The sequence below is a fragment of the Halichoeres trimaculatus genome, unplaced genomic scaffold, assembly GCF_033239565.1.
Source record: "Halichoeres trimaculatus isolate MK-OKI-2021-1 unplaced genomic scaffold, fHalTri1.1 fHalTri1_scaffold_11, whole genome shotgun sequence".
Lineage (NCBI taxonomy): Eukaryota > Metazoa > Chordata > Actinopteri > Labriformes > Labridae > Halichoeres > Halichoeres trimaculatus.
The window spans coordinates 9,833,872-9,851,142 of record NW_027437189.1 but is presented as its reverse complement, the minus strand read 5'-3'; the positions used below and the strand labels follow the sequence as shown (position 1 = coordinate 9,851,142).

The following is a 17,271-nucleotide window of genomic DNA, read 5'->3' as shown; positions in this document are numbered from 1 at the left end:
ACTACTCAGCCAACCCCCCCTCAGCAGTCCAACAGTCCGCTCAGAATAACCCTTCTAATAAGTCACTTGGAAGAAAATGTGGGGAGTCAGCTGATTCATAATCCGCTCGCTTTCTCGCTCTGTGCTTGCACATCAAGAGCCAGATTGATATGTGCAATCACATGAAAGCCCCTCCGCGGTGAGGCTATCATGGTCTAGTAGGCCTGCAGGTGTTTTTGTGTATGTGTGTTTAGGCAAAATGAAAGCCGTGTGATGCATGCGCAATGAAAATCCCTCATCCATAATATGCCTCAAGTGTAAACAACAGGATGAGGGAATGGCGAGGAAATGTGTGTATTCTTCTCAGCTTACAGTGATACAATTTAGACGTTATGTTTGTGCTGATGGTGTGTTCAAGAGGTATAACACAATTACCAAAACAATAGATTCTAATGGCTCTGAATGTGATGTGATTAAAAAACCAAGCCATGCAGCATCTTTGTTATAATTAATCCCCTGCATGTATTAGGGAACACATTCTGGAGGAATTTCATCAGTTGTGCATGCTCCTGTTGAATAGCAGCTTAATTTAGACTCATTTTCCAGTCTATTCTCTCAAACGTACATGCAGATATTACATGCATGCTGTTTTTTCAAGCTGTCGCCTCACAGGGGTGAACAAAGAGTCAGAGGGACTCAGATGACTGACAGGCCTGTGAACTATTACAGACAGGCAGCGTTTCTCTTATCTTAAAACCCTAATCATGCTGGCCAGGGGATTTATTAGTACGTGAAGGCCGTTCCTCCGTTGCCATGAACACCAAGTTCATTTTTGCCCCAAGATATCTGCACGGTTTATAGTTTATGATAATGTGTGATGATGGCATTACATAAATGGCACCACATATTTCACGCAAATATTTTCTCTGGAGTATAAGACATCTAATCATTTCTTGGCAAAACGAATCATAAGAATGCCCATTTCCACTGTTTTATTTGGCAGCATAATGACCTCTGTGAATGTTGTTTCATTTTGAGTTGTTTTTCACTCTGCTGCTCTTCCCTTCTTCAACTTCTTTTCTCCCAGTCTGGGAGATGGTTCCTCTTTCTTTAAGCTGTGCTCTCCTCTTTCAAGTATTGTTCCCAAAAGATCTCGTGCCCTATTTAAAAGCATAATAATGCAGGCTAGTATAACCATTCATCCCTATAAGCTTCCTTTGTTTGTGTCTGTTCCACCTCAAAAGGGGAAGATACAAAGTCGTCAAGGTGAAACAAAGTAATCTAGGGGATTCTTTAGGGAGCAACACCAGGAAGTGGAATGAATTGCTGCTACATAAAAGCACAAATCAATATTAACTGCATACAGTACGTAGGAAAAATACTAATACTTTCATAAAGACTTTTATACTGTCATGTTTTTAGTTAGATAAATGATACTTACAGTAGAAAAACGACTAGCACTGGCTTAGCTCTCTTAATCATTTTACCATGATATTACTTCATCCTTGAATCTTTGAACTCCTAAACAACCACATGCTCCAATCCTGTGACTAATATCATATTTCCCTTCATTTAACACTAAAGAGTTTCTGAGAGACAGAACGCACTGATGCAAATGCACAAATGCAAACAATGTGCAACACGTTCCTGTGATAAGCCGTCTGTACTGAGATTCCCAAGACACCCTGTCAATACAATCCCACGGACTTCCTTAAAAAGGCAGATGTTTTTCTCCTTTGAAGTCTGATCTTCACACATGACATTGCTGATACTTGAGTCGCTATAGGATCTTCATGTTGACAAAGTAAGGGGAAGGGAATGGACAAAGTTTTGAAGATAAGCTGTGTTGCAGACACATTTTTCCCCCCTGCACATGCAAGCAGAAAATGACCCACTCTGTTGTTAATCATTTCAGCTTCGTCCTTTGAACAAATATAACCTTTAGAATGGGAATGCTCATTCGAGCCATGTGACTGAAGTTTTTGTCTTTCGAAAACATGAGCAGCTGAGTATCTGCTTCATCACAAACGTTTTCTCACATTACATACACACACCTTGCCAAACAACACCTGCTCAATGAGGGATAAAGTGAGCTTTTATTGACAAGTTGTAGGGCATAGAGGGGTTATGATACAACTGTGCTGCACATTGTTTGCAATAATATGCCTGTGGGACAACACAATCTGTTACATCCACAGATGAAACTATGATGCACAGCATTGTAGAGATCTCTTGAGGGGTATGTTTTAATTTTTGTAACCTGCAAGAGAACAGCCTCTGCCTAACATTACTGAGACATGTCTCCATTAAACAGATCACTCTCCCTTGATAAGGTTGTAAGCTTGCATTGCAAGGGGGGCTGCAAAGCAAGGTTACAGGGAGAATGTAGAACTTTTATCTTTTGTTAAGTCTATCTTTTGCGTTGTTTAACTTCTGTTGTTGCACACTGCCCTGTGCCATGTTATTCTGTACTAATTTTATACTAGATCAAAGTAGGCTCATTCTCTGTAGTCCTCTCTGATAAACTCATGATAAAGGGCTCAATAAAAGCAAAAGCAGATACACTGTTTTATTAAAACTTCCTTTGAGGGAGACCTTTGCTTTAGAAACATCTAACAGTTTAAATGATTAAATGAGATGAGTGATAAATTTAACTGCGAGCTTTTGAACTACAGGCTTCAAACAGCAAATCTTCAATCTGTGCAATGTTAACTGTGTGGTAAAGATACATATATCAGTTATCTGCATGCATCCTTGGAAATTATGTCATGAAGGTTGTGGCCATGTGGGCTGATAGCTATGCAAAATAACGGAAGGAAGGTGCAAGGACATCTGTTGTTGTCCTTTTATTGTGAATTAGGGACTATCCATCAGTCCAATAAAAGATTCCCACAGTTTGTTACTTTCTTGAGTCAAAGAAATAAAAGAATTTTACATAAAACTTTTACCTGGGATAACTTTTACCTTTTATTACATAGTTGTGCAAGTGTAACCCCCATATGATGGAGCTGTCACTGTGGTGGAAGGTATAGAGGAGCCTTGATTGTAGATGCTGTTGCCTGGTCATCATCATTTTGATCATTAGAAATCAGGAAGGCTTCTTCCTCAGAGGTTTTGAGTTTTTCTCAGACACGACTAAGGCGCATTACAACACTCGGCAACTGTACCAGCAGTAATCTTTTTACCTGCATGTCTCAAAAGAAAAGGGGGGCGGAGTCATGCTGGTACACACGATTGGCCTCAACCTGTAGACCTGTCTGCGAAGAGGACAGAGGCAGCAAGGGAGGGGTTGCTACCCGACATAATTACAATATAGAGCGGCGAAGTATCCGAAGACTCACCACACCAGAGAGATATCCGTTCCCTTGACTGTGCTCAGATATCCTACATATCTTTACCGTGGCGTTGAGGTGGAAAGCGCATGTTTAATGGCATTTTGGAAGTCTCCGCGGCGCTCTCCTGCAAGAAGAGGAGACATCACAGCGCGGGTTAGCTAACGTTAGCTCGCTAACAAGGTCAGTTTGATTTCTGTGTTTTGTCTCTCTTGAAGCAGTGCCATCCTTGTAAAATGCCACCATTGCTATCCTCGCTAACCCGACCCATGTACATTTTAAGCACGGACTCTTGTCTGTTAGCAGGACACGTAACCGGATATTTTCATCACCAGCACACTCTCTTGACGTTAGCTGGTTAGTTAGCTTAGAGCCTGGTTGGGCTAACTACCATTGCTCAGCCCGTTCGTTCGTTTTCGATGCAACTGTTCAGTGTTTCAAAGTAATGAAACTTGCCCCTCTTAACAGCCCTTTTATGAGCCATCGCAAGAAATAAGCTTGATTGTAACTGTTTGCTGCCTTTTGTTATGAACTGCTGAAAGATTTGTGATGTGGATGCTCCGACAGCAGCAGGAGCAGCAGCGGCACCTCGCTTCTTGTTTCCGCCTAGAATAAAACAGGTGCATCTCTGCGCTAGCGATGCACAGATACTGAAAAGTCCTCGACACAGCCTCTAATCTTATTTGCAGCTTTTGGTTTTTATACAGTGGAAAGAATTGGCACTCACGTTAATATACGGTTTACTCAATGCTGGTATATAAATGATTTATCAAGGTTGACTGCCGTAGAAGGCGTTATCTATACATAAGGCCTCGTCTACCGACACCGATGGAAACGGGGCCAAGTGAAACGGGCCGGGTAGCTCTCGTTAGTTAGCTTAGCTAGCTCCAAGACGTTAACTGGCTCTTGGCCCACGACTCATCGTCCGTCCTTAACAGTTTACAACGATAGCAGTGTTCTGTTACAGAAAACCCCCCCAAATATGTGGTCTTCGACCGGGGGTCTTCTACGATTATTGTAAACGGCTCTTTAACCTAATGAACATTTCTATTAGAAGCTTTGGTTTCCAAACGGTACAGCAGTCCCGGTTGCTTTTCTGAATCCATATGTAAGCTCACCATAACGAGCTGGTACACGCATCATTTTTACACTTATAGGTCGTGTTAAATGACTTACATTTCAAACTTGAAATGTAAATAATTTAACACGACTTTGCATAAAGATAAGCCAGTACAACTACATCACTTATAATTTCTGAGTTTCAGTGATTGGGAAGGTTTACAGGGTTGAAGGTGTGCTATTGTTTCACATATTCACAATGTTCTCACCGAAAAAAAACCCCACATACATGAGTGGTTACTTTATTTCTGACTTCGGGTTTAGACAGGCCACAGAAGTTTCCCTGTACCGTTAAACGAACTGGCGTCAGGTCATGATGCCAGGCGAGACTTTAACTCAGCCAAGGCCGTTTTCTATTATTGTTATCTCACCGCATATTTCATTACTTTGTCCAACAGTGTAAGAGGGAAACACAAGGGAAACATCCAATTGCAAAGCAAGCTTGTCTTGTGGATATGTTTGTTATTCAGCTCATGAACTATCTGGAGGCTGCTGGATGTGGTACGTCAATTCAATTGGCCCTGAGTGCCACTGTGCATCAGAGCCCTAATTATTTTTGATGGTTTTCAAGTTTTAACTACTGTCGAACTGCAGACAGCATGGATACCATGGCTGTAAATGCGTTTGCTCCCCCAAGTAGTGCAATGTGAAATGGGCAGCAATTCCCCACACTCACGCCATTGTCATTGCACTGTTTACCACGTATATAAAAAGAGGCTGTGATAAAAACAGTCAGGTTTTAATAAGTGCTTGGTGGGAAAACAAACAACCTGTATTATACTCAATCCCCAAAATAACACATTTCTGCAGCTTTTGTTTTACAACCCTGGTATCTAAAGTCACATCTCTGCTCAAGCAGGAAGGCTGCAAAACTGCATGTGTGCAAAATGACGATGATAACAACAATTAGGCTCAGTTATCCCCACCATCAGCAATGTTAAATTATTGTTTTTACTGATGGTGCAAATATGCGCTCTATTTTTAGACCACATCATAGATAGGAGTCCTGTGGTCAAAGATGCAGCACAAAATACTTCATTTACCTTAAGTTTAAAGGGTCAATCCTCAACACAACAGGCACAGCAGCTTCAGTACTTTACTTTGAAGACCTAAATTAAATGTTTGCATCTTTTCTCAAATGATATGTCCTCCTTACTACTTAGGTCTGCTCCCCTGAAATACAGGCAATTATGCACATGGTTAATTTTCACAATTGTTTTGTTGCTGAACAGAGCATATTGACTTGTTAAAACATTTCATAATTTTAATGAGCTGTTTTTTAATTGGATTTTGAATAATACACACTGAAATGATAACATGATAGAATCTAGGCCACATTATGGAGAGCTTACTTTGATGCTTAGATGTAGCCCTTTTTCAACATGTGTGTGTGTGGCAACAGCCTGGAGGTGAGGCGTAGTCCTCCTCTGAATTAAATTAAGCTTATAGGGAAAAGCTATTTTCATGTTAATGCTTGTGTTTTCCATTTAGACACATTGATAGATCAGTCAAGCTATATTCAGTGTCTATATGCTCAGCTGGCCCACAGTAGGCTGTTGAAGAGTTAGCTTTTGTATTATTTTGCATGACAGTGTTTCAGGTTAGTGTTTATTTTCTTTTTGTCTGGTATCTTCAAAGTCACAGGAGGGCAGTGTAGAAAGAGAGGGGTGTGGAAAGTAAAATCCCACTGGACTGACTCAGTGACTAAAGATGCCAGACAAGGGGCATGTCTCAACCTGGTTAATGGGTTAGGTGAGTCAATACTTTGCCTAAGGACTGGGCAGTCGAAATGTTTTGATAGCATTAATGTAACAAAACTCAAATTTATTATATCTTTATCTACAATCATGTCTAATAGCCTGTCACGCAGCAGAAGTGAAGCTGAAAATAGTTAGTCTGCAGTTTTAGCAAGACAGACGTGAAAATATTTTCATACAACTTTTTTATTACTGATACAACTTTTTATTCTTAAATGTGGACTATTTTTACCTGCCCCCTTTGGAAAGTAGTACAAAAGTAGAAAAGTAAAAAAATAAAAAAAAATGTTGTTTGCATCTGCTCAGCACACAACGGCTCTTGTAATAATGTTCCAAAGAAACAGCCTCTGAGACACCTACTTAGTTTTTATTGCTTTTAGATGTTTAAATATTGCTTTGGAATACAAAACTGCATTTTGTTTACAATACAACTTACTGTTGGCTGCTAAATTCTTCTTCTTACTGTGATTATTATAACTATACATGATGAAGGGATGCTTGACTCTTTCAGATTTTAGATCCTGATTGATATCTGTGGTAGTAAAGTCAGATAAATATTTATATCAAAACTCTTTGTGATTGAGTGGTAAAGTGTTAGATGAGTTTTTTTTGTGCATCTGGTTTAAAATATGGATTTAATCAGGGACATATCCAGGGGGTGGCCAGGGGTGGCACCGCCTCCCTCTTTAAATCAAATTAGCCGGCTCAGGTGCTGTTTTGGAATCTTAAGCTGGTTGGCTATTGCGTTGTTTGGGACTTGTGTTACAGTTGAGTATTAGGGATGTGTGTACTAGCTGGTAGTAGCTTTCTGTGTACTTTTAGTAGCATTTTTTGTGGTTGTACCTAGGGATGGGTACCTTTCACATTTGAAATGATACGGTACCTATGCCCGGTACTTGGCAATTGGTACCGGTACTCAACGGTACCAATTTTCGGTACTTTTTTGTGTTTATGTGGTAAAAAATACTTTTTTTTTTAAATGAAAAAGTATAAAAGTTTTTCAATTTAATATATTTATTCTTCAATATGTAACCTTGCGTTGCTTTGTTCATGTCTAGCATGGAAAATTGCCTTCTCTTCCACTTTCTCAAGGTCACAAGGATGCATTTAGGTACCTAAACATGGTACCTTTTGGTTTTACGTGAATCGGTACTCTGTACCTTTGACAGAATTCGGTCGGTACTCGGTACCTATAAAGGTACCTAATTCGGTACCCATCCCTAGTTGTACCTAATATAACAAAAATATTCACAGAAATAGCTGCAGAGAGGCTATAGCACTACTTTGTGTGTGCACACTCACACACCCAGCACCCCTCTGTATAAGTCAGTGCCCCAGATGGGACCACACAGTCAAAACTGTCTGAGCATTCCCTGAGCAAGACTAACTATATGTGCTGTATGTTTTTTTTATATGTTCCAGTAACTCCCACTGTACCTCACCCTATTTATAGTCAAGTAGTGGTCCATTCCTGCCAGCAACAAATTACTGTCTAGCTTCAAAAGAAATGAACCATCCTAATTAACTCTGAAAATACAATACATAGAATAAACAACATGGATTTAGTGCCTTTGTCCTGCATATATTAGCCCACAAGTGTTATTACTACAACCAGTAGATGATCTACTGACACAATGATTTTCACTGCAAACAAATTCCCTAACTGCCCCTGGTACACAAGAGTTTGTCAAGTGATGGAATCGTACAAATTGCAAAAGAAGTGGGTTGGCCCGTCTCCTCAGAGCTGGCTCAGCTCTACACCACTTGAGATTCTTGCTCCTGGTAATTACATGATCAGATGAGAATAATGTGGGCAGTTATTGGAAAAGGGAGTGAATGATGGCACTGTGCTTGAATCCTCAAAACTTTGAGTGGCTGTCTTTAATATTAATTTTGGCTGTTGCATAGTAAGCCGTATGTGATTTGTTTAAGGGGACTTAGTGTATGCGTTTCATACTGTTGTAATCTCTTTATCCTTTAAGGCTTTTTGAAGAGGCAGAGTTTCTAAGGCTGATAGAAGAATAAAAGTGACAAACAAATAAAAGGTACAACATGTAAAGTCTACTAAAAGTTCCATACTCCTCATTATATTGGTAAAAAGACTGGCCCAACAAATCATGACTCAGTAGCTTCCTGTTTCGTATTGTTCTAATTTATTGTTTTTTTTATAACTCTGACACCAAGCTGATCTACTTGTTACAGGTCTGTGCAGAATTAGCAGGATTCCTGACCACTTCATTCGATTCCCACAGAGATTTTGATCACTCCCACCGAGAACAATGTTTTCTATTGAAAAACTCTCCGCTCCATTCAGCAGGGAAAATACAGTCATTCAGCTGTTTAATATGCCACCTTTGGACTACATGAATTGCAAATAAGCTCATTAAATGTGTTGTAAAGGTTAAAAAAAACCTTGGGACTTAAAATAAACATAATTTGCAATGGTTTTGGATCTTTTCTTCTAAATGTAGGTAAAGTAAATTCCCACTGGAACTGTACAAACAATATCCTTGCCCATCAACTGCAATAAATGCACTTTATGTACAGTTTGATTAAAAGCTGTGATATCATTAGCAAAGGTATAAAATAAAATATATTTAAACACTTTTTATTAGATTTGGAAGGGTTCTGACACTATTTAATGGGCAACAAAAGTAAACCAATCATCTGGAGCCTGGCTCTCTTTGTTGCCTTATATAGTTTATTATTAACTGGAGACTATGCATGGTTGGGCTCACTAATGACCACAACACATTAATCATAATTAATTTATAGCTTATTTAAGATGAGACTGTTCATCCGTTCTTGCTTGTAGTCAGGTAGATGCTATATATTTTAAAACAGAAGCATTTCTGTTGGCTCTGTCCAGATTTTCATCACATTGATCTGTTTAAGTGGATGTTTGTTACATGCAGGATAGATCAAACAGCATAAAACATTTTTAGAAAGATGTTTTTTATATAAATCAAATTATTTCATTTCATAGATTTTAAACTGGAGAGATTTACGTAGACCCTCTGTGAAAGTTGTCCTCAGTTAAAAGCAGGGAGTGCTCTGAAGTGTATAGGTTGACGTCACAGCTTTGTGCCAGTCAGGCATTAGGATTCCAGGCAATCGGATGACCCTCCTCTGCCCGTTTCTGAGTGCTACAGGATTGGGGTTGGCTGGGTCAGCACAATGGAGACTTTTATTCCAACCCCCAGGGCACCTAATTAAAACTTACAACCAAGACAAACAACCTTTGACACTCATGCATCTCATGAGCATCACTATAGCTGAAAATGCCCTGACAGAGAAGTGAAGATCAGTTGGAGATCAACATGGCCTTTGATAATAATGTTTATGACTTTCAAACCAATATAAACTTAATATAAAACAGAAGTCAACTCTATATGCTTAAAAAACTATCACAGAATATTTTGTAGTTGGCATTTTATAATTTCTTTTTGAACTAGTCTTTTGTAATGACTTAGTAAACTCCCATATTTGATCAGCATCGTTGTCAGTCTCTACAGATCTTTTAAAACAAAAGCATCTATCAGGACTGAGCCAAATGTAGGAAACATGATTGATCAACATCTATTTCTTTCATGATAGAATGTGTGATAATGCTACCAGTTTGAGGCCCAGAAACGACAGACGTTTTATCAGTTTAACAAGTGGATATCATTAAGTGGAATTAGCTACGGTTGTCTATCACACATTTTAGATAAGATACTTAAAACAGGAGGTGAAGTTAACTGCTACTGTCCCTGTTTTGTCCTTTAGTTCCACTCGTGTCGTTTTCTTTTGCAGTAGACATCCACTTCTTTCACTGGCAGCTCAAACAATGCCTTGTAACAGGAAGTGGGTGTGTTTTCTGCCCTGTACTATCCAGCTGCTAGTTCTATGACAGGTAATTTAAAAATAGAGAGTAAATATGATGGTAAGGCAGGGAAAAAAAGACCATGTGCACATTGCATATTGTCTTGGTAGCAGTTAAGCTAATGACCCATCAGAAGCTGAAAAAATATGATAAACTGCACCAGATCGTACCAGGCTTTGATTTGGAGCTACAAGAGTAAATTGCTGTTATCTTTCTTAATGCGCTATACTGTAGCATCATCTTCTGAAAGCTCCCTGCACTAAACATGCAGCATTTTTATGTCAATAAGTGCACTGTAATGGAAGTGTTAGGATAGGGATTATCTTTTCACTGTGTAAGCCAAAATACTCCTTGTACGTTTGAGCTGATGTTTTTTTTCCCCCAAATGTCGTTCTCACGTTTGTTTGTGTTTGTTTGTTTTCTCACAGAGCTGGCTGACATGGCAGTCTAACAGGTTGCCAAAGACCCCCTTCATGGATCACAGAAGAAAACAAAGAGAAATCACCGCATCTGTGAGCACAGCCAAAAACTAGAGAGTAAGAACAAGAAGCATATCATCAGACTGGCCCCCGTGCATGTGGCCTGTTAAGTTGTTCACAGACATCTGTTGGGCAGCCCTAAGGCCTATTGCTATGCACTATAAAAGGAGAGACATGAGCTGCTGCGATGCTGGAAGGAGCCGGCTACTTTCGTGCAGGACTATCCTTCTGGTATGGGGCCTTCTGGTGACTGTAGTCCAGGGTTCTGTGCCAGAACAGCAAGAGACCATGGTGGAGATGATACCTGTGGAACTAGAGGCTTCTATGAAGTCCTCCGTGCTCTCTGAGCTTCAGGCTGCAGCATCCTCAGTTGGTGAAGGCCCGCCTTCAGCTTTCCCTGATTCCTCTGTAAAAAGCGGGGGAGTACACACTGGTATCCCTGACTCCTCTGCGATTGTGGGCCAGGTGTTCCAGTTAAAGGTTCCTGCAGGATCTACAAACGCCACCTGTAATGTCCATGTAAGTGAATACGCATTATTTGACATGCTACTTGGCAGCCTCATAGCACACATTTACTGTTATTTCAACTAAATTATTTAACAATTTAACGAGGACAGCAGTAATTAGCTTTCATGGGAGAGAAAAAGCAATCCATACTGACATAGTGGGGAGTATGACGCTAATTTTCTGGCTGTACATATGGACTACTGACTGCTTCTTCTTTTTTAAACTATCATTTTATTCCTGGAGGCCCCTTTTTTATTTGACTGAATGTACTTAACTCAAAAGTCCAAAAGTGAAGTGTACATTGGTGTATCTAATATGTACTCTTACCTTATCCTAGTGTTTGTTGAACCTGTAAGCTGAGAACTGAACTCCAGTATTTAACAGTGCAAGGTCTATAATATAAATTTTATACAGCACTTTAAAGTAAGTACATCTAAAAATACAGACACTCTACAGCTATATAATTAGGGTGTAGTTAGACTGTAGTAGAGTAAGAGATGAAAATACAGATACTGTACATTTATTAAGTAGTCTAAACTCTTTTTGAAAATTATAATGTCTCTTGAGAGGACTGGATTTGGCCACCGTGAAAAAATAATACATAGTCTTTATCCTTCAGTTTTGATCACTGTATAACTGCTGATTGAAGCTGACTGTGGTGCAATTTGTTCCAGTCTGACTTATGAATGAGATGAGATTATTATTGGCCCGAGTGGTGATGCCGAATGATATCCTGTCATGCTGTAATAAGTCAAAATGAATAGTGATGACTCACAGAGTTATCATGAATACAAGCTCACTCTGCTTCCTGTTCACATTTGGAGAGATTTGATAAGCTGAATGGAAAATGGAGGGGGTTGGTGGTTGGATTGATATTGAAAGCATTTGTGCTTTTCTCTGGATATTTGAATGGTTTGCTTTCCTCTCCTTTTTGCACGTTTTTTCACAAGCCTCTCTCACTGTGAGCTTAGTCCATGTGAAATGGAGAACTGCAAACTGTGATTCATCAGTTATAGCCAAACATTTCATATCTACGATGTAACATTTGCCAGTATCACTTTGGTTTTCTCTGTTTCATAGAGCAACCAAACTAAGTCTCCCATTTCTACTATAAAAAAATACAATTTTCCTTACATGCTTTACTCATACCTTTTATCTCTGTGATATTTTATTGTTTTTCTCTTTTTCTGCCTCTAGCTTAAAGAGATGGGAAAGGACATTTTACCCTCCTGGCTATATTGGGACAAGGAAAGTTGCACTCTCAGAGGCATGGCCCTGGAGCAGGACAAAGGTGTGTACCATATAATGGTGTCTGGAGAAGAGATAATTGAGAAGACAAGCAGCCAAGCGTTTCCCAGCACAGTCTTCTCCATTGAAGTATACCCAGAAGAACGTGCAGACACCGAACCAGCCCTGCTTACTCTACAGTCTGATATCAGCGGTGTTCAACCCTTCACCTGTGGCGCTGAGGAGCCTGTCACTGTTCTCACAGTCATACTGGATGCTGACTTGACAAAGATGGTTGCTGAGCAGAGGGTCAACTTACTTGGCATCATGAGAAAGTTCTCACATGTGCCCCTGGAGCACATGAGAGTGGTCCCTGTCGTCAACAACCGCTTATTTGACATGTCTGCTTTCATGGCTGGACCAGGGAATGCCAAGAAGGTGGTGGAGAATGGGGCCTTATTGTCCTGGAAACTTGGATGTGCACTTGACCAGGGCAGTATCCCTGACATTAACAGCGTCCAGTCCTCAGCAAAGGATGGGACCATGTCTGCCAGGCTGGGATATCCAGTGGTTGGCTGGCACATTGTCAACAAAAAACCCCACGGAGTGAAACGTGTTAGACGCCAATTGTACAACACCCCTACACCAGTGCCCTCCCTGCTCCCTCCTACCACTCACCCAGAGCCCCCGGTACGTGTTGTTCCCACACCAACGTCACCCTCTATTGCTCCAGCAACTGACAACTCTGCTCCTCCTGTTCGAGGTCCCTTGCCTCTTCCTGTGAAGCCCACAATGAGAGTCAGAGACCAGATAGCACACACTCCTGTCTTTGGACCTCCTCAACCAACAAGAGTACTGGGAACCACAAGCACCATCCCAATTCAGCCAACCATGACCCGGCCCACATTTGTGGAAGCCACTGCTTTGCCAACACCACCAAGCACCACCAAGAGACCCAAACCCTCTGCCACAAAGAAGCCCAAGAGGCCCAAATCCTCAACTCCAGCTCCCCGGGAACCAAAGTCCACCACAGCCAAACCACCCAGGCGCACCACCACTCTTGCTATGACTCCAGACTCAAATAAAACCCCAGACATCCGCAACCCCATCGATCAGGTTAATGCCTGGGTTGGCACTTACTTTGAGGTTAAAATTCCTCCTGATACATTCTTTGACAGGGAAGATGGAACCACAGATAAGCTGCGTTTGACTCTGAAGAAGACCCCAAAAGAAGCAGTTAGTGAAACATCTTGGATCCAGTTCAACAGCACAATCCAGCTTTTGTACGGTCTGCCAGAGGAGCAGCATGAGGGCAAACACGAGTATTTCATGCTAGCCACCGACAAGGGTGGGAAGAGCATCATGGATGCCTTTGAAGTTCAAGTTAACCGTTGGTCCTCAAATGACAAACCCTCTGTTGTGTTTGCTGCTCGTTTTCACGGTGACCCAAGAAGTTTGAGCAACGATGTCCATAAGAAGATTCTTCTAACCAAAAAGTTGGCTTATGCCCTTGGTGATCGCAACAGCAGCACAGTCACACTGAGGAGCATCACTAGTGGCTCAATTGTGGTGGAATGGACGAACAACAGTCTGCAGCAGAGCCCTTGTCCAAAGGAGCAGATCACTGTTCTTAGCAACAAGATTGCTGATCCCCAAGGTACCCCGAAACTGGCTTTTATCAAAGCCATGGAGCCTGAATTCAAACCAATCAACATCTCAGTTCGTGGCACCAATAAATGTCAGAGCTATACGTTCGTTCCACCAGGAGAGGTGCCGATGCCTGTTCTTCCTACAGCCACACCCTCACCTGGAACAGGTCGCAGGAGCACTGATGATGTTTACCTACACACAGTCATTCCTGCTGTAGTAGTAGCAGCACTGCTTCTTATCGCAGGGATCATTGCCATGGTCTGCTACCGCAAGAAGCGCAAAGGAAAGATGACTATAGAGGAGCAAGCAACTTTCATCAAGAAAGGAGTCCCAATAATCTTTGCAGATGAGTTGGATGATTCCAAGTCCCCCCCATCCTCCAGCATCCCCCTTATCCTTCAGGAGGAAAAGCCCCCACTCCCCCCTCCAGAGTACCCTAACATGGCTGGTCCCCACAGCACCCTGCTGAACCAGGATCTGCTTGAGGAGTATTCTGTTTACCAAGATGATGACCCCAATGCCCCTCCTTACCAGCCCCCACCACCATTTACTGTCCCCATTGAAGGCAAAGGTTCTCGTCCCAAGAACATGACCTCATACAGGTCTCCACCTCCCTACGTGCCTCCCTAACGCACACCAGAGCTTTCAGTTTGGAAAGGAGGTGCATTGTAGGGATATGCTTGTCAAAAACTACTACAGGAGTAATTTTACATGTCTTCAATGAACTGGCTTTGACTTAGTAGAAGAGCAGGCAACCATACCCATATATTTGACTATCATGGATAAGACACTGTATCGTACGATTCTACTACTGGCACAGGGCAAATGGATGGGAACAGTTTATAATTCCTGCCCTTCTGATTTGTTTTTTTTTTCTCCATCAGATCTACTTTGACTTCTTGCATATTCTTTTCTGTCTGTTTTTGCCAAGAAGAGTCAATTTTACCTTCAATGACGCACTATTTCTATTGTATAGAAAATAATAAAGAAGCAGGAAAGACTGAAGCCCACAGGGCCTTTGAGCAGATGTCACCATGACAACAGACTTGAGGCTCTTCCTCACAATGTTAATCTTTATGAGTTCTATATCACTCTGATCTGTCCTTCGGCTAGGTTTACTAAGATTTTGCACCTGTTATTTCTAGAGGGGAATGAATTACAAAATGCCAAACTGAAAGCATGAAACACTTTATTTACACAAAAATCTGTTTGTTTAGTCAACTTTGATCTCTCCCTGTTCCCTTCTATGCTTTGCTCCCTCTCGACAATAACATGCAATCCTTGCACTTATGCAAATTCTTGTTAAACCTTGCACTATGTGTCTTGCGCAGAATCGAACGCAGTAAGTGGTAGTCCAATAAGGAGATGAGAAGTCTTTTTGTATCCTTGAGCTTACCACATGACTGAGATTTCTCTGGTACTTGATCACAAAGGACATTACACTGATGACGTCTGTTGTAGATGTAGCCTCATTAAGTTACAAACAAATAATGATTGAATTTTTTTTTTTTATGTGTGTGCCACTGAACCTGCCTGTGAGATGGATGGTATTTGCTGTTGCCAAGGTGATGTCTGTGGTTACAAGGCAAACCTTGTGGGGTTGCTACAACAATTATGTTGGGGCCTATGGAATGCTGTGGATCACAGCAGAGAGAAAATTGGTGGGTCCACTGTCTTATTTTAGATCGGTTATGATAGTATGAGGGGTGGGTGGGCTTAGAGTACTGTATTATCACTGCTCTGCCTCTAGGTATTGCACTGTTATGTTTAGTGCACTGCCTGTTGTCAGTTCAGATGAGGCATGGGGACATGGGGATGTACATAATTGTGTGCCTGTGAAATTACAACTCCATAATGTTAGTGTTTTGTCAGTAAACCTAGTCGGGGAAAGGGGAGGGCCAGAGTGGGAAATAATTTTATTTTTTAATTGTATGTCTAGATTTATGATCACAATCATGAGAAAAAAAGACTTTATAGTTTGTGAGGGTACAAAAGAACGTTTACCTACCCATCACAAAAAAATAATGCATTATCTCAATATGATGGGGAAACCACTACATGTGAATTATGTACATTTCATATCTGATATCACCATAAGAAAAAATGGTTAAAAATCTAATGTTTTTACTGAGTTTTTGATACAGTCTTAAACTTGTTTTATGAAAATATATTAATAAAATGTAATACTATTTGTAAAGCCTCAAAGTGGTGTTTAGCCCCTTTTTATTTCACAGGAAGAGAACTGTGTTTGTATCAGCCCAAAGGTGTAGAAAGGGTTTGAGCCAGACATGCATACTAATACAAACAGTAAGTTGAATGTGTGGGATACTCAGGGGTGTGTTGCATTTCTCTAGATACACACAGAAGTAGGATCCATTACAAGTGGTAAATTAAGAGCAAACAGATTTATGTGAGGGTTTGTATTTCTGGTCATTAAAAAACAAGTTCACACCACACAGTACCTAAATATCTTTTTCAAAATTATTCTGCCATCAACTATAGGAGTTACACAAATTAAAGCACAGACCTGTGGCCTTGGTTTTTAGTTTATTGTCACATTCTGCAGCTGCTCACGCTCTGTTGTAAATATAATACACAGCAGCCTGCCTGTGAGAGAAAGTGATTATTTTAAGAGAAGTACTCCCTTTCTGTGGCATTTAGGTGGGCAGTTTTTCTTTTTTTGGTCTCTGTGCTCCTACATCTCTGCAAGAAATATCAATAACAATGACTAAGTCTGCTCTCCAACTTTTTTAGTATAGAGGTTATGTAATAATGGCTTCTTCAAGAGAGGTCAAAACTGTTTCACTGGTTGGTAACACGCTGCACACCCCTGCTGCTTTCTCACACACACACGTACATTTTTATTCTAGAATGCAGAGAAACATTTTGATTCGTTACTGCACAGTCCTACATAATCTTTTGGGGCACATATGGGAAAAAATTACTCGATTTTTTTCTATATCATCTAAAGAGCATTCAAACAGACAAAAAAAGTGTGACTGTTAAATTTTGTCTTTGCCATCACTGTCAGAATGTTATTTTATTCTCTCTCATTGAATTAGTCAAGCTTGTTGTTTTGACATATAATCAATAACCATGTGGTGGGCTGCATTTCAAATCGGATGCTGTTAATATTAATCATAAATCAATTAGCCAACATCCATCGTACTGTGACTCATTACAGATGTTTTTTGAGATCACGGTTAAATCCACTGTTTTGTACCAACGCACACTGAATGGCTAACTACAGCTATTACTGACAAGTACAACCATTGCAAATTTTTCCAAACAACAGTGCAAAACAAGGCATTTCAAAGGAATTTACTTCAAAGTGTGCCGTTGATAGCTTGTTATAA

At 40.6% G+C, this 17,271-nt stretch overlaps 1 protein-coding gene across 1 annotated transcript; it reads left to right on the top strand.

Annotated features, from left to right (window-relative positions):
- Positions 1–3,134: 3,134 nt before the first annotated feature.
- On the top strand, positions 3,135–16,123 carry LOC141798918 (dystroglycan 1-like). Its single transcript, XM_074680859.1, has 3 exons — positions 3,135–3,494; positions 10,481–11,050; positions 12,236–16,123. The coding sequence occupies exons 2-3, from the start codon at positions 10,628–10,630 to the stop codon at positions 14,543–14,545; spliced, it is 2,733 nt and encodes a 910-aa protein (XP_074536960.1). The 5' UTR covers positions 3,135–3,494; positions 10,481–10,627; the 3' UTR covers positions 14,546–16,123.
- The last annotated feature ends 1,148 nt before the right edge of the window (positions 16,124–17,271 follow it).

Bases quoted from the DNA above. Each gene is read 5' to 3' on its own strand.
- LOC141798918 (XM_074680859.1), top strand. From the start codon at position 10,628: ATGTGGCCTGTTAAGTTGTTCACAGACATCTGTTGGGCAGCCCTAAGG. The intron at 11,051-12,235 runs GTAAGTGAATAC...TTCTGCCTCTAG, and splicing joins ACGCCACCTGTAATGTCCAT to CTTAAAGAGATGGGAAAGGA.